At 56.0% G+C, this 21,807-nt stretch overlaps 2 protein-coding genes and 2 non-coding genes across 17 annotated transcripts in view; all 4 read left to right on the plus strand.

Moving 5' to 3' along the window:
- Positions 1 to 6,714, plus strand: part of TRPM2 (transient receptor potential cation channel subfamily M member 2) — a 54,901-nt gene extending 48,187 nt beyond the window's left edge. For 10 of the 14 annotated variants that reach the window (XM_045776366.2, XM_045776361.2, XM_045776365.2 and 7 more), the window contains 5 exons: positions 1,054 to 1,140; positions 1,700 to 1,805; positions 3,410 to 3,511; positions 5,036 to 5,152; positions 5,734 to 6,714. In XM_045776366.2, coding sequence (XP_045632322.1) covers positions 1,054 to 1,140; positions 1,700 to 1,805; positions 3,410 to 3,511; positions 5,036 to 5,152; positions 5,734 to 5,859 — 538 coding nt within the window. In that variant the 3' untranslated portion in view covers positions 5,860 to 6,714. The remainder of the gene's footprint in view (positions 1 to 1,053; positions 1,141 to 1,699; positions 1,806 to 3,409; positions 3,512 to 5,035; positions 5,153 to 5,733) is intronic. The other 4 variants (XR_006776007.2, XR_006776008.2, XM_045776371.2 and 1 more) reach the window with 3 other exon arrangements.
- LOC123778790 (Z6 small nucleolar RNA) lies at positions 1,759 to 1,855 on the plus strand. Its single transcript, XR_006776011.1, has one exon. It is a non-coding gene; the product is annotated as a Z6 small nucleolar RNA (small nucleolar RNA).
- LOC123778789 (Z6 small nucleolar RNA) lies at positions 3,409 to 3,449 on the plus strand. Its single transcript, XR_006776010.1, has one exon. It is a non-coding gene; the product is annotated as a Z6 small nucleolar RNA (small nucleolar RNA).
- A 10,263-nt stretch (positions 6,715 to 16,977) lies between the features above and the next one.
- On the plus strand, positions 16,978 to 20,519 carry LRRC3 (leucine rich repeat containing 3). The gene is made up of 2 exons (XM_045776357.2): positions 16,978 to 17,125; positions 17,842 to 20,519. Exon 2 carries the CDS (start codon positions 18,003 to 18,005, stop codon positions 18,774 to 18,776), a length of 774 nt encoding a protein of 257 aa, XP_045632313.2. The 5' UTR covers positions 16,978 to 17,125; positions 17,842 to 18,002; the 3' UTR covers positions 18,777 to 20,519.
- Positions 20,520 to 21,807: the final 1,288 nt, after the last annotated feature.

The raw sequence follows: 21,807 nt of genomic DNA on the forward strand, positions 1-21,807 counted from the left end.
GAGTAACCTTGGGGGCTTCCATTCTTCCCCGTAAAATGGGGATGACCGTCCCGCCGTCTCCATGGAATTCTGAGAAAGAGCGGACTTCCCCTGAGGGCTTGTGACCACAGGGAAGCAGTTGAGGGGCAGTGGGGTCGCGTCAGGAGATGCCAGTGTTTCCCAGCATCTGTCCTCTGCGGGGACGGGCGCTGTGTCCCATCGTATGTTGAGCACGTCCGGGTCCAGCTGTCGAGGGACCGGTGACATCATGCCCAGCAGTCTGTGGGGATCAGCTTCGTGTGTCAGCCTGGGGCTCTGGAGGTGAAGGCCCCTCCAGTGCACAAGGTCGCTGGGGAGGTGGCAGCTCTAGGGGCCTGAGAACGAGGAAAGTGCCGTCAGAATTAGGGGAGGGACAGCAGTTGCTGGGTTACCGTGAGCCCCGCGGAGCAGACGGGACCTGGCTTGAGAGAGGTGGGGGGGTGGGGCAGGCCTTTCAGAAAGGTCTTGGAACAGGAGGGGGCGACTGTGTCGGGAAGCGGTGGGAAACGGGCCCCCGCTGCGGTGACAGGAGGCCATGTGGGGCCGTGGCACGGGAAGAGAGCAGGCTGGCACGTCACAGGACCCGCCGGCCTTGCCCTGGCGCGGGCGAGGCCTTCGGATGCAGACGTGTGCCGTGTGGCGAGATGGGCCAGTCGCGCTCTGGGGGCGGAATGTGCACTCTAACACGGCTGCGTCCACCGGGCGGCTGGACACTGCTTTTCCAGCCAGCTCCAAGGGGACCTGGAGCTCCTGCCTCACCCCTCGGAGTCCCTCAGGGACAGTGTTTGTCCCCAGGTGGATGGTCCTAGGTGGGAGGGGTGGGGGGCCAGTGGATCTGGGGTCCCGTCAGCTCCTCCACACGCCGGCTCTTTCCCTGCCTCCCGCTGAGGTGAGCTGCCTGGGCTCTGAAAATCCAGGGCCAGGGAAGGTCCAGGAGGAACCGGCACGCTCCCCTGTGCATGGCCCCTGCCCACTGCCCGGTTCCGGTCCTCCCAGAGGCAAGCGGCGATCTAAGCAGACCCCCATCCACCCCAGGAACCCCATGGGCCGCACAGGACTGCGCGGGCGAGGAAGCCTTGGTTGGTTCGGACCCAACCACACGCTGCAGCCTGTGATCACCCGGTGAGTACGCCCCTGACAAGGCCACCCAGTTGCCCACGGGCCCCTCCTCATGTCCATTCCATCCGCTGACCCTCGGGCACACCCGGGACACAGGGTGGGAGTGTCCATGCACCCTGGGAAAACCCAGGCCCATCCCCACACCCTGGAGGCTGCCCTTGCTTCCCTTGGGTCCCGGGCCCTGGCGTGCCTCTGGGAGATGGGCAAAGCCATGGCCAAGGCCCAGGACCGCAGACAAAACGAAAATACATATAATCCCACCCGGCATTTCCAGAGTGAGCAGTGGGACAGCTGGGGCCAGTGCGTGTGCTTCTTTGAGGCTTTTGATAGAAAACTATTTTCCTGAAAGCTGGGCCCATTCTAGTCCTCCCAGCAGCGTTGAAGTGGGAAAGACACCCCCTAATGGTCCCCACCCCGTTCTTCCCCTGGAGGAGGTGCTCGGCAAGGAGACAGGGTCGGCCCCGGGAGGGCAGGGGCACAGGGGTGGGGCCCCCCGTGGCCTCCCCTGGGGCCGGGAGGGTTGTGCGGACATCAGGACCCCCGTGAGCGGCCCCCTCTGCAGGTGGAGGCGGAATCAGGATGGAGCCATCTGCAGGAAGAGCATAAAGAAAATGCTGGAAGTGCTGGTCGTGAAGCACCCCCTCTCGGAATCCTGGGCCCTGCCGGGGGTGAGCCAGTGCGAGCTGTCTGTCCATCCATCCCACCCTCCGACCCAGCACCTGTCCCTGCAGTCACCGCCCCGCTGTTCTGGACTCTGTCCCTGGTGCTGAAGGACAAACTGGTACTGGGCTTTGTAGCAGGAACTGCCTGTCCTGTTGGCTCATTTTGCAGTTGTGAAAACAGGTTTGGAGACTCTGATGTGTGAGAGTCTAACTGATACCCGCTGTGTCTGAGCACAGGCTTGGGGCTGGGGCTGCATCAGAGCCCGGGCTGGGCCTCCTTGTGGAACTCCTGGCCTCGGGGGCAGCCACAGCTCCTCATGCAGGTGTCTCGGGGGGGCACCTGCCCCTCGGGGTGCAGCCCTGAGCTGAGCTCTAAGGACAGGACAGTGTTCAGGGCTGTGGGGAGGCAGGGAGTGGCAGCTGGTTGTAGGGCTGAAGGCTGGAGTGCACCGCAAGGCCTTGTGGAGACAAACCTAATTGGGGTGCAGAAGACCTTGGGCTGAACTGCTCAGATCAGTCTGCTCTCCCCAGCCCCCATCCTTGTAGGTCAGCCAACAGGCTCTAAGCTGGTGTGCAGCATCTGGGATGTGGCCCCATTCGGGGGCCTCTCCTCTGAGCCTGTTCCCGGGACGTCCACGATCTACCCCAGCTCAGCACCTGCCTGTGGCCCAGTGGCTGCTCTGCTGGGGATGGCCAGGTCCTCAGGCTGCAAAAAGGAGTTTGGGGTGCTGGGCAGCTCTTGCCCCTGCAGCCAGGACCCCCGTATCCCCAGCTGAGGGAGCACCACACTAAAACAGGGGTCAGCTTACGGCCAGCCCCTCTCGCCCTGGGGTTTCTCTAGCATGATTCACCCTCCCTCTTGGGCACTTCGGTCTCTCCGGGCAGGACACTGGCCCAGCCCTCACGTGGTTCCTACCAATTGGCATCTTCTGAGAAGCATGCCTGCAGCCCCCACCTCCAACGGCATGACTGCAGCCCCCTGCAGCCCCCTCAGTGGCATGCCTGTAGACCCCCAGCAGCCCCCCCCCCAGCAGCGTGCCTGCAGCTCCGAGCCTGCAGGGGTCCCCACATTGCAGCTTTCAAGGGGGCAGGCGTGTCTCAAGGGCCAAAGCAGGATGTCAGTGATGTGGACTTGGGGGGGATTTCAATAACAAACAGGGTCTCCTAGATGGGCGAGGGCCGGGCAGTGCAGGATCCGGGTCCCCAGGGCAGGTGGCATCGGGAGTGGACGGGAGCCCAGCCTGGGGGAGCAGAGGTGAGAGGTGGCATCCGAGGAAAGCAAACGATGAAAACATGCCCTCCTGCTGGTGGGCAGAGTGGTGGAGGGCAGGGCGCTGGTCACCTTATGGGGGCCTGAGAGAGACCCCGGTGCCCGCATGCACCCCTCAGAGGTGGTGCCTTTGGCCTGACTCACCCCCGCTCCCGTCACACGCTGACGTGGACAGCGGGCTCTGGGCAATGTCACTCCAGCCCCGAGACAGGCAAGCTGCCAGACTCTCCCTTGCCTGTGGCTCCGGGGGGCTGGCTGGCTGCCCACACTGGGCAGGTGGCCAGTGGAGGTGGGTCTCTGGATGGCCTCGAAGACCTGCCCCTGCCTCCTTTCTGCTCAGGGCTCCCGGGAACCAGGAGAGATGCTGCCCCGGAAGCTGAAGCGGGTCCTCCGTCGAGAGTTCTGGTCTTCCTTCCAGAACTTGCTGGTTCAGGGCACTGAGGTAAGGTGGCCTTTCTGCTTCGATCCCATGTATGCGTCCTGGCCCCCGTGGTATGCTGGTGGTGAGGGCTGCAGGGGAAGCAGGATGGGACACTGGAGGCCCTGCTCCCGACCCTCACTTCGCAGCTCCTAGAGGAAGGAGCGGGAAGCAGGAGGCGTGGCCGCCGTGGCGTTGGGCCTTGGGCACCTGCTCTTCCTCTCCGTCCCCTTCTCTCTAAATCAGGGCACAGGCCCTCCCTCCCACACTCGCTCTTGCCCTGAGCGCACCCGGGTGCTCGGGACCACAGGGCCTGTGTCTCCCTGGGCAGGAGGCTGCTGGGACGCCAGCCCCCAGCTCCCCAGGCCCTGGCCCGGGAGGCGCAGCGGGGCCCGTGCACCTCTGTCAGGCCTGTGTTCTTCATTGAATTTTTTCGTCCTTCCGGAAGCAGTCGGCGATTACTGTCACACACCCACCTCCACTCTCGCCCACGGGGCCACCTGTAGAGCCCCCTCCAGGCTCTCTGTTGACCCCTGTGCACGCCCACGTGGGGCTCCGGCGCCCGCGACCTCTGCACGTGAACACCACACACACTTGACAGAAATGGGGCCCCATGGCACACGTTTCTCTGTAAACTTTTTCACTTAATTCACGATGGTCATATTTTTAAGCCCTGATTCACAAATTCTCCTGCCCTTTCCTGCGGCCGCGGGAGGCTTTGCGCCATGATTCGTTGAACGTCCTCTGTAGACATCTGAGTCGTTCCCGCCCATGTTTCTGGCCCAGCTCAGGGCAGAACAGGCAAGGGCTGGTGTTTAGAGTTTTGACCTATGGAGCCAGTCCTTTCACGAGGGCCGTCCCGGGCAGTGCCAGGGGAGACACCGCCGTCTCTTTTCTGTACTTTGTAAGAAGAATTAAGTAGTTTATTTATTGAGCAGAAATCCATGTAACATAAAATTAACCATTTCAAAGTGAGCAGGTCAGCGGCCTCGAGTGTCCTGGCCGTGCCTGCGACTATCACCTCTGCCTGTTCCAGAACATTCCCACCAGCCCAAGCGTTCGCTGCCACACCCACCAGCGCTCCCTGGCCCCCCGCCCCACCCCGGGCACTGGTCTGCTGGTCTGCTCCCCTCCCGTCTCTGCGGCCCTGCCTGCACCGAACGCCGCCCGTTAGTGGAATCACAGAGTGCGGCCTTTGGCGTCTGGCTTCTTTCACTTAGCGTCATGTTTTTGAGGTCCGCCATCCCGTTTCAGTCCTTCCAAGGACAGCGGAGGAGGGTCTGGCTGCCAGGCCAGGACGGGGAGGGAGCTGAGTGAGGCGTGGGCCCCGCCATGGGCCAGGCACACTGGGGCCGTGGTGGGGAGTAGGCTGCCCTGGGCAGGGAGAGAGCCAAGGGGGGCCCTGGGGCAGCGGGCAGCTGTGCCAAGAGCGTCCCAGGGCCTGGAGGGAGCACAGGACACGCGTGGGGCCCCTCCCTCTGGAAGCACGCTGGGGTGGGGCTCAGCGCTCTGATGGGCAGAGCATCTCACCCCGGTGCTGCCACCCAGGTGTACAAGGGGTACGTGGACGACCCAAGGAACACGGACAATGCCTGGATTGAGACAGTGGCCGTCAGCATCCACTTCCCAGACCAGAGTGACATGGATCTGAAGAGGCTGAACTCTGTATGGGGCTTGGGCTAGAGGCTCCCAGGAGGGGGAGACGTGGGGCGAGCATGCTCTGGGGGGACCTCCAGGCCTCCAGGAGGGGTCTGCCCAGGTTCCCAGGCAGCCAGAGTTGGCTAAGAGCAGAGAGTGGGGGCTTCAGGGAGTAGGGGGCTCCAAGAGGCACCTGGAGAGGCCAGAGCAGAGTCAGAGTGGGACCTCCTGGGAGGGGGGATTCACGTGCCTTCATGGGGATAGCGTCCCCCAGACTTACATCAGTCTGGAGCTGGGACCACGGAGGCCCGGGGAGCAGGCCTGGGGCTGGGTTTGCAGGACAGAATGCCTGAGAATAAGGCCACCTGCTTTTTTCTCATGAAGGATTTTCAGGGCTGGGCAGGAGTTCTCTGAGTCGTGTGTAAAGTAGCTGTTCTCACTCCCCTTTGCTGGAAGAGCACAGTGAGCCAGCCGTAGGCCGGGCCTGTAGCGGGGCCAGAGACCAGGGCCGTGGAGTCCCCGCAGCCTTCTGCAGCTGAAGTTTTGGGGTGTCTGGGCAGAGGCGGGGATGGCTCAGGAGGAGTCAGGATCTCCGTTTGCCCTTGCAGCACCTGCACACCTGTGACCCCGGGATGTCCGTCCAGTGGCAGGTCGTGGACAAGCGCATCCCGCTGTATGCCAACCACAAGACCATCCTCCAGAAGGTGGCCGCTCTGTTTGGGGCTTTCTACTGACCCAGGGACTCCGGCCGGGCCCTGCTGCCAGGGGCAGGCGAGGCTAGTCTGCCCCAGTCCCCGTGGAGGCTTGGGCTGCCCGGCACACGGGCTGACACCGGCTGCCTGAACCACACGCCGCCCTGGACCTCGAGAGGGCCAGGGGCTGCTGCGGGGGCACCATGTGGTGTGGCGTGGGCATCTGCCACCTCTCACAGCCACCTCGAGTCGCCAACCAGATGAACCTGTGAATTGGAGGGCGTCGGGGGCCCCGAGAGGAGAGCCAAGGCAGGGGACAGCTGGCTCTGGTTACACAGCCATTCCTCAGGATGTGGCCCCTGGGACCCCGCCAGCCGTCCTTGCCCCTGGCCTCTGCAGCCCTCAGCCAGAGTGATTCCCTCCTGGTCACATCATGAGCAGCTGGTCCATGACCAGACGTGCATTGGCCCAAGGCCTGCATTTCCTGGACAGTCGGGGCTCCCCAGTGGCTTTCTCCTAGGGTTCACACCCCAGAGATGGTGTCCACCTGACCTTACTTGGACCCTCGCTGGCTCTGGGGTGGGGCATCCTGGCCTCAGTTCACTGCCCCGGGCGCTCAGGGCTGAGCCCGGGCGCGAGGGGGGGGGGGCCACGCAAGCACACGCCTGCTCTGGAGATCCAAGGGTGTTTGCCTTTGTGCCACCCTGGGGACTCGGGCGGGGTTCTCCAGACACGGCACCCCTCCCCCCGCTCCCTGTGAGCCCAGGGAGGGGCAGGCGGTGGGCATAGATGGCGGGGAAGCCACTCTGCTCCGGGTCAGTGGCTCCGGTCAGCATAAACCGGGAGCCGTCAGGAATATTGTAAAACTCAACATTAAATGTGCTGCCCAAAGCAGCCTGCGTGCATCCTCTGTGCTTCCTACACGTCAAGGTCAGACACACGGCGGGCAGGGGCTGTGTCTGGGCCACCAGAACCTCCTCCAACCCATAGCCAAGCCACCCGTGGCCCGAGGGCGTCTCCTGTGGCCATCTCCTATGGCTCCTCCCCACGGATATCTTGCAGGCCCCTGAGCCCAAACTCTCCGTTTCCTCTTGGATCCCTGCCAGCTCCCCGCGCTTTACTCTCTGAGACCCGGCCCCCAGCTGCGGCCCCCAGCGCCCAGGCTGGGACCCCGCCACCTCAAGCCTTTTCCATGGCTCCCCCCACGCAGGTGCTCGGGTGCTGTGGGGCCTTGGTCCTTTGCCTGGACGCACGCACCTACCCAAGCTAGCGTTCAGCCGGCAGGACCAAACGCAGCCACTGTAGAGTTGTGAAGACTCAGAAATGTGTTACTCACGCATCCTTTCTGAAAGATTTTCCCTAAGATGCCTTTCAGAAAAGCAGACACCGACTTAGCTTGGCTTCTGTAACAAAATTCCAGACGGGGCGGCCCACACGGCGGACGGTTATTTCCAGTCTCGGAGGCTGGAGGTGGGAGATGGAGGTGCCAGCGAGGTTGGTTGCGGGGGGATCTCCCTTCAGGCCTTGTAGACGGCTGTCTCTCCCCACCCTGCTCACACGCTGGTCCTTGCTGCTCGCACGGGGAGGGAGTGAGGGCTCCGCCGTCTCTCCTTACAAGGACCCTAACCCTGTCACCTAGGGCTTCGCTCGTCTGTCTCCTTTAACGTTAATTACATCCTGAGAGGCCCCACCTGCAAATACAGCCATGCTGGGAGTTAGGGCTCCGACATACGAATTGGAGGGGGGACACAAACATTCAGTCCTCAACACACGCCCACGCACACCCCCACGCAGGCACGCAGACTGAGCTCTGTGCCGAGCAAAGAAACCATTAAAACGTATGGCTAAGTCTCGTAACTCTTGAGGCATACTGTAAAAAGAAATTGATACCAGCTTAGCTGGTCTCCCCGGAGCTGGCGGGGGAGACATGCGGGTGATCCTGGCGGAATGGTCTCCTCTCTCTCGGGAGGAGGAAGGAGATGTCTGCCGCGTGGCCGGTGGGGCTCCCAGATGCTGGGCCACGGAATGGTGACGGGGCTGGCGGCCGCGGGTGGGGCAGAGACAGGAAGAACCGTGCACCACCAGAGGAATTAAGTGGGAAGGACAAGATGCCGGGAAGTCGGTGACCCGCAGCGGACGGTTACCATGAAGTAACCTGGTGAGGAACCCTCGAAGTGAGCTGTAATTATGACGCGTATAAATCGGGATTTTCATACCGGGATAAAGAAATGACACAACTCACTTGTCTTGTTTTCTACGTATTTTTCTGTATCACCTAAGACAGAGAGACATGTGATAGCTGACGACGTGGAGAAGTCGTGCTGGGCAACGGCTGTCAGAGAGGAAGGTATGGACGAGTCCGGGCAGGACCCCAGACGCGGGCTGCTCCGCAGGTTCCTGGAAGGAGCCAGGACAGGTGTCTGGTTACGTGAAGGTCTTCAGCTGTTGAGAACGTACCACTTTCAGGACCTGTTACCCACCCAACACCGCAGCTTTTTAAACGTGTAAAGCAAACTTGATAGAAATTCAAGGAGAAATTGGCAAATTCACAGTAATATTTGAGATATTTTCTCAGAAATCAGGGACTCAAGAAGCAAAAGGACAACAGGGCAGAATTTGAATAATGCACCGATAAGACTGAGGTCCTTCTGTGTGTGTTGCATAGGGTGTGTGTGTGTGTGCACCTTCATACGTGTGTGTGTTTGCATATAAACATCTGTATGTATGATATACACATACAGTATGTCTAATTTATATGTAAATTCATTTACATATAAATTAGAGGCGTGATATACATGCATTTATCTCTATATAATATGAGATACATATATTTGTGTACTAACTTCTGTGTCACATAAGCGCACGGACACAGCACATACATAAACATACATGACTCACGCGTGTGTGTATATGATTCTGCACCCACCCCAACAGCAAGAACCGGAGGCCCAGAGGAGACACATGGGACAGTCACAAAAACCAAACGTGTGTCACACCATTGAGGAGGTCTCAGCAGCGTTGCGAAGGCCCAGGACGGGGCCACACTCTCTGGCCGTAGGGGAGTCTGCCTTCAGCTCAGGCCCCCGTGATCCAGCCCCGCATCACATCGCTTCCTTCAGCGGGGAGCCTGCTTCCCCCTCTCCCTCTGCCCCTCCTCCTGCTCTCTCTCAAATAAATAAATAAATAAAATCTTAAAAAAGAAAAAAAAAGAACAGTAACGTTAGAACGAGAACACATGCTAGAAGGGACGGAAAGTACACCCGGTGGTTCCAGGAGCCTACGCGTGGGACGGGGAGTGGCCGGTGCCCTGACCAGCTCGGAGGGACAGGAGGTGGTGTCCCGGGCAAGGCACTGCTGGGTGATGCGCCGTCTGCCCTCCGTCCTCCCTGGAGGGGCTTTGGCCCTGTTTCCCGGGCAAGAGCACTAATGAGGAAAGCAGTGCCTGTGTCGGGAGAGCAGACGCTGTCCTTGCAACGCTGGCCGGCGCTCGGCCCCAGGGCCACCCGCAGCCTCCCGGGGAAGGACAAGCAACGACCTGAGCTGGGCCTTGTCCAGGGAAAGCCCAGGGGGGCCACCGTGCCTGCCACCTCCCTGCCTGCGACCTGCCCCTTTAGTGGGGAGAAAACCAATGCAAGACAGTGAGGGGTTCATGTTACAACCTGTGGGATGTGGCTGGAGTGTCTCAAGAGGAAGCTTGATAACCTCAGATGCGCTAGTTAGAAAATCAAAGACTGAAAGTGAATTATCTGAGGTTATAACTTAAGAAGCTCGAGAGATGGCGGTAACATACATGCAGGGGCAGAGAAGTCGGGATTTACGGACGAGGAAGAAATAGAATCGGCAAAATGAATACATGAAAACATCGGTTCTTGGAAAAGACGGACGAAGCAGACAGAACGCGGCAGTCCGTCAGCCGGTGAGGCTCGGGGAGAGCCCGCGGGTTCCCCGGCCCTGCCTGCTCGGCCTCCCCATCGGCTGTCCTTGGTCCCCTCCCTCTGTGCTGCTCCAGCCCCTCGTGGGAGCCAGCTGTTTCCAACGGTGCCTGCCGGGCCTTCGGTCTGGGGGTCCCCATGGCTGGGCCAGGCAGGAGCTAGGGCCTAGTGGGACCAGTGTGGAGGCCGGGGCAGAGAGGGCTGAACGTGCCCCAGGAAGGGCGGGGCGGGATGAGCACGCACCCAGACACCCCAAGGAGGGGCGGTCTCCCTGATGGAGGGCAGCACGCTGGCCTCACCGAGATGTTTACTCGCTGGCCTGGTTTCATCCTGGCCCCTGTGGATGCCACGGGCTCAGCTCCTCCATGCTGGTCCCCAGAGAGACGCTCTCGAACCTTGCCTAGCAAAACCACCTTCCTGCCGGGGAAGCAATTAAGCCTCCGGAGCAGCTGTCTCGTGTCCCTGGGGCCCGCGAGCCTGGATTCCGGGTGGATAAATGGGTTAGATAATCAGCCCTGAGCCCAGTTACAGTCGGAAGGGCAGCTACAGCTGGCAGACCACGTGGCCGGGAGAACATTAGGAGGTTTCTGGTGGTTTTGAGAGCATAGGTTCATGGTCTGGAGTGGACGGAGAGCCAGACTCTCGCAGGGCTCTGTGGGCTGGGCCTGGCCCATGGCCAGTGCCCCCCGCAAGGCTGGCCACGCGACCGGGAAGACCGCTCACCGCACAGCTTTACACGAGCGCCCTGAATCGATCTGTCTGTCCACCCATCGGTGCAGAGTCGCCCGAGAATAGCAGACCTGTGTGGCATGGTCCTGTTTTCTGTTGTCGAGGCAGAACACACTGAGTCATCCAGGCAAATCTGAACCGGGAGCAACCAGCTCTCAGATCCAGCTCCCGCACACACAGCCCCAGAAGCCCCTACTGCCCCATCCCTGCTTTCTGTCTGTGGATTCTGCCGCACTGCCACTGTGGCTTGGGGTAGCAACCCCATTTAACGTGTTTAATTTGAATATTCAAATATTCCTTAATCTGGGGGCTCCCTCTGGGCATGTGTTTGATTTGCCACAGACTGGTGGGCCCACAGTTTCAAGCCTCATATTATTTTAATCTCTAAAGGGAGAGTTGGCTGTTGAAAGCAGAAATGATCACGTGTTGTGCAGTTCCCACACACGAGGACGTACACCGCTGCATGGGCCGTGGCCAAACGTGGCCTGAAGGACCACCGTGGTAAGTAGGGACAGCTGGATGTAACACCGTAGCAGCCACTGAAATCACACGGTAAAGAGTCACAGCTGGGGGTCAACTCAGGACAAAAGGCACAATTACAAAAAACCCTCTCTCCAAAGGAAGGCAGGGAAAGGGGAAGAGGGAGCAGCGCAGAGGAAGACAGACTGGAGCCCGAGCCCGGAGTGTGGGTTCTCGCAGCCAGGACAGCATGGCCAGCAAACACTGTGGCCTGGCTCTCGTCCTGTCTTCCCCCCATGTCCTTGCCTGTCCGGGACCCTCGCAGCTAGCTCTGCTCTCTCCTCGGTTTGCTCCGATCTGTAACACAGATCCAGTCTTTTCTTCCTTGTCTTTTATGAACTGCACTGATCAGTCACTTGTAACGTTCTTTCAGTTTGGGTGTGTCTGAAGAGCTCTTACGAGTGCAGTGAGATTATGTATTTTTGGCAAGAACGTCACAGAAGTGCTGTTGTGCGTTTCTTGGCCCATTGCATCAAAGGCTAAGTGACACTCATTTCTTATTACTGATGATATTAACCCTGGTCCCATAGGTAGGGTGGCTTCTGCTATGTTTCTCCACTGTAAAATTATTATTTTCACCTTTTGTAGTTAATAAATATATGGAGGAAGATACTTTGGTGCTATAGAAACCCTGTAGGGAGCAAAGTGTAAAGATACAAGCGTGAGGATGGAACTAGACACCCATGCTGACACAGTCGCAAGGAGGCGGCGTGGCTATGCTAGTGCCAGACAAATCGAGGTCAAGGGAAACAATCTGGGGGTGAAGAGTGTTATCCCATAATGACAAAGGGCCAATTTATAAAGAAGACATCATAATCTGAATAAAGGACTTCAAAATACGTGAAGCAAAAGCTGATAGAAGTGCAAGGAAGAGCAGACAAGTCTACAACCACAGTCAGAGACGTCAACACCCCTCTCTCAATAATTAATAGACCAAATAGAAGATCAGCAATAATGTACAAGGCTAGACTCACACTATCAGCACTCTTGATCTCATCAACACTTCTAGAACATTCCACGGAGCAACCATACAACACATTTAAGTACACATACAACAGTTATTAATACAGGCCACTTTCTGTGTCATTCATAAAATGAGTCAGTAAGTTTAAAAGGACCCAAAGCATACAGAGTATGTTCTCTGACAATGAATTTAAATTAATAATCAAAACCAGAAAGAGCTCTGGAAAATTCCCAAGTATCTGGAAACAAAACACTTCTAAATCCATGAGACAAAAAAGAAATCAAAGGGTAAATTAGAAAGCATTTCAAACTTAATGAATTTCATTAAGAATTTCTAGGATGCAGCTAAAGCAGGACTTGGAGGGAAATTTATAGCACTAAAATGCCTACACTAGAGAAGAAGAAAAGTCTCAAACCAGTGAGCTCAGCTTTCACCTTAAGAAACAAAAAAAAAAAAGAGAGAGAGAGAGAGAGAATTAAACCTAATGTAAGCAAAAGATTAATTGAGAAATACAAAAGAAAAACAATAAAGAAATCAATGAAACTAAAAACTGGCTCTTTGAAAATGTCAATAAAATTGGTAGACTTCTATCCTGGCTAATGACTAATAGAAGAAAGAAGATGCAGTTTACCCATATCAGGAATGAATTAACATCACTTCACACTCCATATTGAAAAGATAACTAGGGGACATTATGGATAACTTTATGCTCATAAATTCAACAATTCAAATGAAACAGACAATTCCTTTTTTCATTTATTTAAATCCAATTAACTAACATACAGTGTATTATTAGTTTCAGAGGTAAGTTCAGGGATTCATCAGTTGCATACAACACACAGTGCTTATTACATCCCGTGCCCTCCTTGATGCCCATCACCCAGTTTCCCCATCTCCCCACCCCCCTACCCTCCAGCAACCCTCAGTTTCCTATGATTAAGAGTTTCTTATGGTTTTTCTCCCTCTCTGATTTCATCTTGTTTCATTTTTCCCTTCCTTCCTCTATGCTCCTCTGTTTTGTTTCTTAAATTCCACATATGAGTGAAATCATATAATTGTCTTTGTCTGGTTGACTTATTTCACTTAGCATAATACCCTCTAGTTCCATCCACGTTACTGCAAATGGCAAGATTTCATTCTTTTTGATGGCTTAATAATATTCCACTGTATAATACACCACATCTTCTTTATCCATTCATCTGTGGATGGACATCTTGGCTTTTTCCATAGTTTGGCTATATTGTGGACATTGCTGTTATAAACATTGGGGTGCAGGTGCCCCTTTGGTTCACTACATCTGTATCTTTGGGGTAAATACCTAGTAGTGTAATTGCTGGGTCATAGGGTAGCACTATTTTCAACTTTTTGAGGAACCTCCATACTGTTTTCCACAGTGGCTGCACGAGCTTGCATTCCCACCAACAGTGTAGGAGGGTTCCCCTTTCTCCACACCCTCACCAACATTTGTTGTTTCCTGACTTGTTAACTTTAGCCATTCTGACTGATGTGAGTTGGTATGTCATTGTGGTTTTGATTTGCATTTCCCTAATGCTGAGTGATGTGGTGCATTTTTTCATGTGTCCATTGGCCATTTGAACATCTTCTTTGGAGAAATGTCTGCTCATGTCTTCTGCCCATTTCTTGACTGGATTATTTGTTTTTGGAGTGTTGAGCTTGCTAAGTTCTTTATAGATTTTGAGTACTAACCCTTTATCTGATAAAACATTTGCAAATATCTTCTTCCATTCTGTTGGTTGTCTTTTGGTTTTGTCGACTGTTTCCTTTGCTGTGCAGAAGCTTTTTATCTTGATGAAGTCCCAATAGTTCATTTTCGCCTTTGTTTCCCTTGCTTTTGGAGATGTGTCTAGCAAGAAGTTGCTGAGGCCGAGGTCAAAGAGGTTGCTGCCTGTGTTCTTCTCTAGGATTTTGATGGATTCCTGTCTAACATTTAGGTCTTTCATCCATTTTGAGTTTATTTTTGTGTATGGTGTCCAGTTTCATTCTTCTGCATGTGGCTGTCCAATTTTCCTGACACCATTTGTTGACGAGTCTGTCTTTTTTCCGTCGGCTATTCTTTCCTATTTTTTCTAAGATTAGTTGACCATAGAGTTGAGGGTCCATTTCTGGGTTCTCTATTCTGTTCCATTGATCTACGTGGAAACAGACAATTCCTTGAGAGAGATGAACTACCAACATTTAGTCAAGGAAACATATACCCTCAGCAGCTCTATCTCTTTAAATAATGTAACAACATATAAAAATGATGATACATCATGAACAAGTGGGATTTATTCCAAGGACACAAGGTTAATTCAACACTTGAAAATCAGTTAATATAATCTTCCATAAGAACATATTAATCTTAAAAAAGGTTCTCAATGGGTGATGAAAAGACATTTGACAAAATCTGAAACTCTTCCTGATAAAAACTCTCAGCAAACTAGAAATAGAAGGTGTCAACCTTAAAAATAAAATAACCAGTTATTTTACTAGCAAAATGAATTTATTCAGGAATAGCAGAGGAACTGCAATTTGGAGTGAGGCAAATTATGGTGAGCCACAGGCGGATCCAAAGAGACAAAGGGAAGGTCAGCTTTCATTTGGTTTCAGGAGGAAGTTGGGGAGGGTTGTTTTGAACAGTTTATTGGGGAAAACAAGAGTTCGAGGTTGTGGCATTTCCTCATTGGCAGTAAGTGGTGGTTAGTTAGTGTGTTGTTGCTAGGGCAGGGAGGGATCTTCCTTCCTTTTTTTAAGAGCAGGAGATTAAATTCCTATGGGAAAAATGTCCTTCTTCACCTAGATAATTCTTATCTTCCTTCTCCCTCCTGGTGATGCAGGCCGCAAGGAGTGGTACATGCGTGATGGTGTTTCTTTGGGACTTTCTGACTCCATGTTCAAGAGGTTTCCTCTATTTTCACAAAGGAAACATCCTCTTACTGTTAAGAACAGCTACAAAAAATCTACCATCAACATTACTCTTAAAAAGACTGGATGCTCTCCCTCTAAGATTGGAATGAACAAGGATATATGCTCTCAGTCTTCCCATTCAGTATTGAACTAGAGGCTCGAGCCAAAGCAATTAGACACAGATTGAAGTAAAAGACATCCAGACTGGAAAAAGAAAGAATACTCTTTTTATTTACAGATAGTGTAATTGTATATGTAGAAAATCCTCAGGTATCTATAAAAAAGTTACTAGACCAAATAAGCGATTTTAGCAAAGGTAAGATCAGTATACAAAAATCACTTTTATTTCTATATATTAGCATTTAACAAGCAGAAATTGAAATAAAGATACCATTAACAATATGAAGTTATGAGAAATAAGTCCGACAAGAGATACGCAAGATATGTAAACCAAAAACTACAAAACACGGCTGAAAGAAACAAAAGCAGTTCTAAATAAATGAGAAGATATACCATGTTCATGGACTGAAGGGCTCAATATTGTCAAGATATCAATTCTCTCAAACTGATCTAGAGATTCACTGGAATCCCAAACAAAACCCACCAGGCTTTTTTGCTGGAAGTTGGCAAACTGGTTCTAAACCTCTTGAGGAAGTGCAAAGGATCTAGGATCACCAAAAATAACTTTATGAAAGAACAAAAGTGAAAGGTCACACTACCTGATTTGAGAATCATTATAAAGCTACAGCAATGAAGACAGCTCAGAAAATTGGCATAAAAATAGGCAAATAGAGGGGTGCCTGGGTGGCTCAGTTGATTGAGCACCTGACTCTTGATTTCTGCTCAGGTCATGATCTCAGGGTCAGGAGAGGGAGCCCTTAGTCCAGCTCCATGCTCAGTGGGGATTCAGCTTAAGATTCTCTCCCTCCCTCTCTCTCTGCTTTCTCCTGCCAACTCTCTAAATAAATAAATAAATAAAATCTTTTTAAAAATAGGCAAATAGACCAATGAAACACACAGAGCACAGAAATAGACTCACATATATAGGACCACTGATTTTCAACAGAGGTACAAAGGCAACGCAGAAGAGAAAGGATCATTATTTCAATAAACAGCGTGGAAACTGGATAGCCATAGGCAGAAAAAACAAACTTGAATTATATCTCACACCATATACCAAAACTAATCCAAAATGGATAATAAATGAAAAATATACAAAGTGTGGAACATTCATATAATGCATAACTACGCCGCAGTAAAAGGAATAACTACCATCAACATGAGTAAATTCGAAAATAATCACGCTGAGTGAAATGAACGAGGCAACAAGGGACACGACCTCTACTCCGTTTATATGAATTACAGGAAACACAAGCTGATGTACAATGACCCAGCAGACCGGTACTTGCCTGTGTGGGGGCTGGAGGGAAAGGGGAAACTCTGGGCTCTTTGCTGATTGTGGTGACGGCTTTAAGGGTGTATACAGATGTCAAACACAGCAAATGGAAGTATGAGGTTCTGTGTGTCATTACACCACAATAAGGCTGTTTTCAAAACCCTAAAGATGGTTCCAATCGAGCTTAAATGCTGGACCCCACCCCCACATTCCCTCCCCAGAACACGGGAGGGTGGGGGCTGGAACCAGGGTCCAGGGCAGGACCCAGCCCGGCGGAGACTGAACCCCACTAATCAGCTTGGGTGGGCTCCGGGGCTTGCGGCCCCGCCGGGAAGGCACCGCCCCCAGCCCCAGCCTGAGCCTTACGGGCTGGGGTGGGGTCTGCGGCCCTACGACCCGCCTCCAGCCCCGCCCACAGCCCCTGAGATTCCCCCCGCCCGCCACCCCACCCTCGGTCTAAGAGTGACGCCCCGCTCCCGTCCCACAGAGCCCCACACTCCACCTAGGCCCAGCCCCTGGCTCTCAAGCTCTGCTTCGCCCTGGCCACGCCCCATCCCAGACCCCGCCCAAGCCCCACCCCTCCACCGCCTCAGGCCCCGCCCCGTCTTGCCTCACAGCTCCGCCTCAAGACCTGCCCCGCCCCCAGGCCCCACCCCATCTTTCCCTTGCAACTCCGCCCCCAGGCCCCGTCCCCGCCCCTGACCCCGCCCCGCGGAGCCGCAGGCAGAGCCGCGTGTGTCCCGAGCGGCCGCAGAGGTGGGCGCAGGCCCGGGGTCGCCTCCGCTCCGGGGTGTGGCTCCGGGTCGGGCTCCGAGCGGCCGGCAGCCTCGCGCAGAGCGGCCTCCGGACGCGGCCGCGCAGGTAAAGCCCTCGCCCCGCCCGTCTGCCGCCCGGGGTTGCGGGGTCCCGGGGTCCCGGGGTCTGGGGTCCCAGCCACCCTGCAGGCCCCGCGCGCGGCCCCGTCACTCCACGCCCCAGAGCGGCCGCGCGCCCAGGGTTTGGCTTTTCTCCCTTCTCGTTTTCCTTCTTTCTCCAGCACAACCGAAATGCAAGGCACCGCCCCCGGGGCCGCGTGCCCGTCCCCGCTGGGTTGACAAAGAAGGGCTCTCTCTGTGCTTACAGTTCTGTGAGGGTGTCAGGATGAGCAAAGTGCTAAGCTCCGACAGCCGCCACCCCGGCCACCGCCGCCAGCTCCGCGGCCACGAGCGCGCCCCGCTCGGTTGCCAGTCGTTTGCCCGTCCCTCTGCCCTGCATTCCGCTTTCTTAGGCAAGCCCTGCAGCCCCGCCTTCCTGGTTTCCAGCCTCGGAAGCTCGGAGGGGTGGCCCCTCGTCGGGCTGAGCCAGCCCCCGGTCCCCCTAGGTGTGCCATGGGTGTGTCCAGGGTTCCTGGACCCAGCGAGCGGTCAGCGCGACCTGCCCTTGCTGTTCTGGGTGGCTTTGGGAATCTCTGGAAATAAGTTACAGAGACCCCCGCTGACCAGACGCTTCAATGTGCCGTGACATCTCCCCCAAAGTCAGAGTGCTCCTGGGGTTCCATGTGGGAGGCAGTCAGGATGCTGATTGCCCATCTCTTTTAGAACTGGAGGAGAACACCGCTTTTCCTTGCACAGAAGGAGGGAGCGTGGATGCCTGTGTCTGATGGTCATCTGCACAGCGGCGGCTGGGGGAGTGAGGAAGAACACAGGTCAGCACCCGGTGGGAGGAGATTGCCGTCCACCCGTCCCCAGGTGTGGTCAGCATGGGCCCGGTGGGCAAACAGAGCCCCTCGCCCCTGCCGGTCCCCGCAGGAGGGTCCTGCCTCGTCCTCCTCTTATGCCTGCGCTTGGGCGCGTCCTGCCCGCAGAGCTGCCAGTGCCCCGAACATGCCGGGGCCGTGGCCGTCCACTGCAGTGCGAGGGGCCTGCAGGAGATCCCTAAGGACATCCCTGCCAACGCTGTGCTGCTGAAGCTCGATGCCAACAAACTCACCCACATTCCCAACGGAGCCTTCCAGCACCTGAACCAGCTGAGGGAGCTGGACCTGTCCCAGAACACCATTGAGACCATCGGTCCCGCTGCCTTCTCGGGCCTGGCCGGGGGCCTGCGGCTGCTAGACCTCTCCCATAACCGCATCCGCAGGATTCCGAAGGACGCCCTGGGCAAGCTCAGTGCCAAGATCCGCCTGTCGCACAACCCCCTGCACTGCGAGTGTGCGCTGCAGGAGGCCCTGTGGGAGCTGAAGCTGGACCCCGAATCGGTGGACGAGATCGCCTGCCACACGGCCGCGCAGGAGGAGTTCGTGGGGAAGCCGCTGATCCAGGCTCTGGACTCCGGTGTCAGCCTCTGCAGCGCGCAGCACAAGACCACCGACGTGGCCATGCTGGTCACCATGTTCGGCTGGTTCGCCATGGTGACCGCCTATGTCGTGTGCTACGTGCGCCAGAACCAGGAGGACGCCAGGAGGCACCTGGAGTACTTGAAGTCCCTGCCCAGCGCCCCCGTGTCCAAGGACCCCATCAGCCCCGTGCCCTAGTGCCTGCCTGCGGAAGCGGAGCGCCGCCTACCTGTCCCCCATCACTCTCGTAGCAGGTGGTGGCGGAGCAGCGGATCCTCACAGCCCCCTCCGTGTGGCACTTCGCCCCCACAGAGCCCTCCCTTGCGTTGCACTGAAGACACCGTGCCACACTTCAAGTCCAAAATGTGGCCGTCGGGCCCATTTGACGGGCCAGGAAGCCAAAGCTTGGAGAAATGGCATTGCCCACAACCACACAGTCAGGAGACAACCCAGTCAGGACTTAAAACCAGGCCGTCTGTCATGGCGTTCCATGTCCCTTGTGCTCTGCTGGCCTCGTCCGCGTGGCACCTGTAGGGCGTGAATGGCATTCCGAGAAGAAAGGCTCTTGTCTGTGCGTGTGAGGTCTGCCCCGCAGATGGTGGGGTGTAGTCTCATCTGTGACAAGCAGAGATAATCCTACCCTGCAGAACCAATTTACCTTGTCCCCCTGGTAGTATTTCCTGAACCCATCTGGCCGCAGAACTTTCCAGAGCAAAGTAGTAGAGACCAGGTTTTTCTAGAGAGGTAAGTGAAAAGTGTAGTTCAAACTAACCTTTGAACAACTTTGTTTATTCTCAGAGTGTTGGTTAAGAGTAATGCTTGTGCCAAAATTTCAGTCCGGGGAGAGGGGAAAAAACCCTAAAACCCAAAAACCAAGAAAACCATGGACAGAAACCCGAGAAAGGTCCAGAGTGGATCATCATGGGGGGCAGTGTCCGCACGAGACACGCGTGTCCCTGCCCCAAGTCCCACCACTGTCTGTGCCTGGTCTGGGGGAGGCCGGTCATCCTGGGTCCATAGCGTGCCTTGCTCTCTACTCACTGCCACCTAGAGCCGCTCCTTCTCAAGGACGGGAAGACTGATGTTCCGTGTGTCCAGTGGGATGCTACTTTTCTCCAGCAGCAGGAACTCTCTCCCTCGCTCCCTCCCTGTCTCCCTGTCTCTGTCTGTCCTCACCTCTGCCACCAGGAATCTCAGAGCTAACTCAGCACTCTCTCAGCTGTGTTGCTTTACGTTCAGGGTAGACGTTACCTCCACCTGCGTAACTGTGAGCCGTCTTTCTAGTTTTAGTTTTTGATGTCTTTTTAAAGAGTGTGTATTTGTAAATGGCTTCGGATATTGGGGGGGGGCACAGATAGGACTAAATTGCTCATGAACTTAAGGTATACAGGTTACAAGCCTCGAGAAGCAGATGCTTAGAAAGAAGTAAAATAGAGGGTGCTTTGTACCTGAGAGCATCCTGTGACCTGAAGTGGGCCTTGAACGAGGGGTCCTATCTATGCGTGGACTCAGAGATCCGGCCTCCACCCCACCTAAACGAGGTCCTGATTTTCTCAGTTAAAATGGTGCATTACAAAGAAATGACTGACAGCTCCCAGATACAGTCCCACAGGCAAACACCCCCCCCACCCGTGCCTGCTGCCCAGACCAGGGGTGCAGGGATGGGAGGCAGGGCCCAGCCACGGCCTCCCGCGGCCCGTCGCTCCCAGTGACCCGGGTAAGCACCGCTGCTGGCTGACCAGCAGGACACGGGCTCCTTGGGCGGTTCGGGTCCCCCTGCCCCGCCTGTGCCAGGGCACACACAGTGGGGAGAGGGGTCCTGCCACACAAGGAGCCCACCACCGGTGGGTTTGCCCGAGGGAGGTGACCTGACGGAGGTGTGGTGGGTGCCAGGGTCCTGTGGCTGCCACTCATGTCCTGGGGGTGCCTCTCCTTGCTGTGGGGGAAGCCTTAGCACTGGGGGGGGGGGGCCTGTGCTGTTGCCAGAGAAATCGCCATTTCCTCTTACACCAAAATCAGCCCAGAGCCTGGGTTCCACCCAAATGCGGCTCTTCCAGGGGTGCAAGGGGGTTGGGGTGGGGCTGCCCGTTTCCGAGGACCCTGGACACACCAGAAGGGTCCTCTCTCTGTCACCCTGAGCCCAGCGTCGGGCTGTCGGGCCCTCCTGGCCTTTCTGGGATCCTCAGCCTTCAGGGGGCGTCCCGCAGTGGACACCTCCCCCCGAGGAAGAGCGCCAGGCCCCGAAACCCCAGGACCACGGAGCTCCTTCCTGCTCACGGGAGCTCACGTCCCAGGTACCAGGGAGCCCTCTGCTGTCCCGGGGTACAGCCATCCTCTCTCCTTTCCCTCTCCCTTTCTCTCCCCTTGAGGGAGCCCTTAGGACAACACCCTGCCCGGGCCCACCCCCTTCCTTGCTGCCATGTGTGAGCACATACCATGGATGCCCCCGCGGGCCTTACAGCCGAAGCAGCCCCCACCCCGGCCCCGATGGGCGGCTGCCCTGTCTTAAATCTGCAGATGCTGGGCGGGGTCACGCTGGCTTCCTTGAGAGAATCAGTGTTGACAGTGTCAGGTGCAGGACAAAGGGGGTGCCCCATCTGTCGGGGGCGGTGGGGTCACAGCCATATGGGACATTGGTGGCCCTGGCTCTCACTGTGATCCTAATAGGGACCTTCGGAGCACTTTACACAGATACACGGCCTGGTCCTTTGCCACGGGAGGTAACGCTACGCAGGTCAGGGGTCAGGGGTCAGGGCAGGGTGACTTTGGGGCTCCCCATGGGGCAGAGGGTTGGAACAGCCACCCCAACTTGGGGTAGTGATGAGGCCTCCCTTCCTTCTCGTGGGGGTCGGTGGTGGGGCTCTGGCTTCTAGGGAGGCCTCAGGGCCAGAGGGGTGCAGAGGGCCAGTGAGGGGTTCATGGAACCCTTTGGGAGCCTGGTCGCCCTGCCCAGCTGCTCTGGGTGGCTGCTCCCTTGGTCCCCAGCCTCGCCATGGATGTGCCTTGTTGAACCCAGAGCCCCACCCCTGACCCTGACCCTAGGAGGGGGCATCCTACGCTCGTGGCCTCCTGGCACCCCAGCCTCCCTCCTCTTTGGGGTCTCCGTCGGGGGTCCCAGTGGTGGGGATGGGCCGTCCTGACACTTGGGGCTCTCTGTGCTGGGAGGAGGCTCCCAGCTCCGTGCCAGAAGCCCTTCCCAGGCCTCTGCTGGGAGCTGCCTGCAGGCTGT

The sequence above is a fragment of the Ursus americanus genome, chromosome 4 (assembly GCF_024610735.1).
Source record: "Ursus americanus isolate L20-20 chromosome 4, mUrsAme1.1.p, whole genome shotgun sequence".
NCBI lineage: Eukaryota > Metazoa > Chordata > Mammalia > Carnivora > Ursidae > Ursus > Ursus americanus.

Bases quoted from the DNA above. Each gene is read 5' to 3' on its own strand.
- LRRC3 (XM_045776357.2), top strand. From the start codon at position 18,003: ATGGGCCCGGTGGGCAAACAGAGCCCCTCGCCCCTGCCGGTCCCCGCA.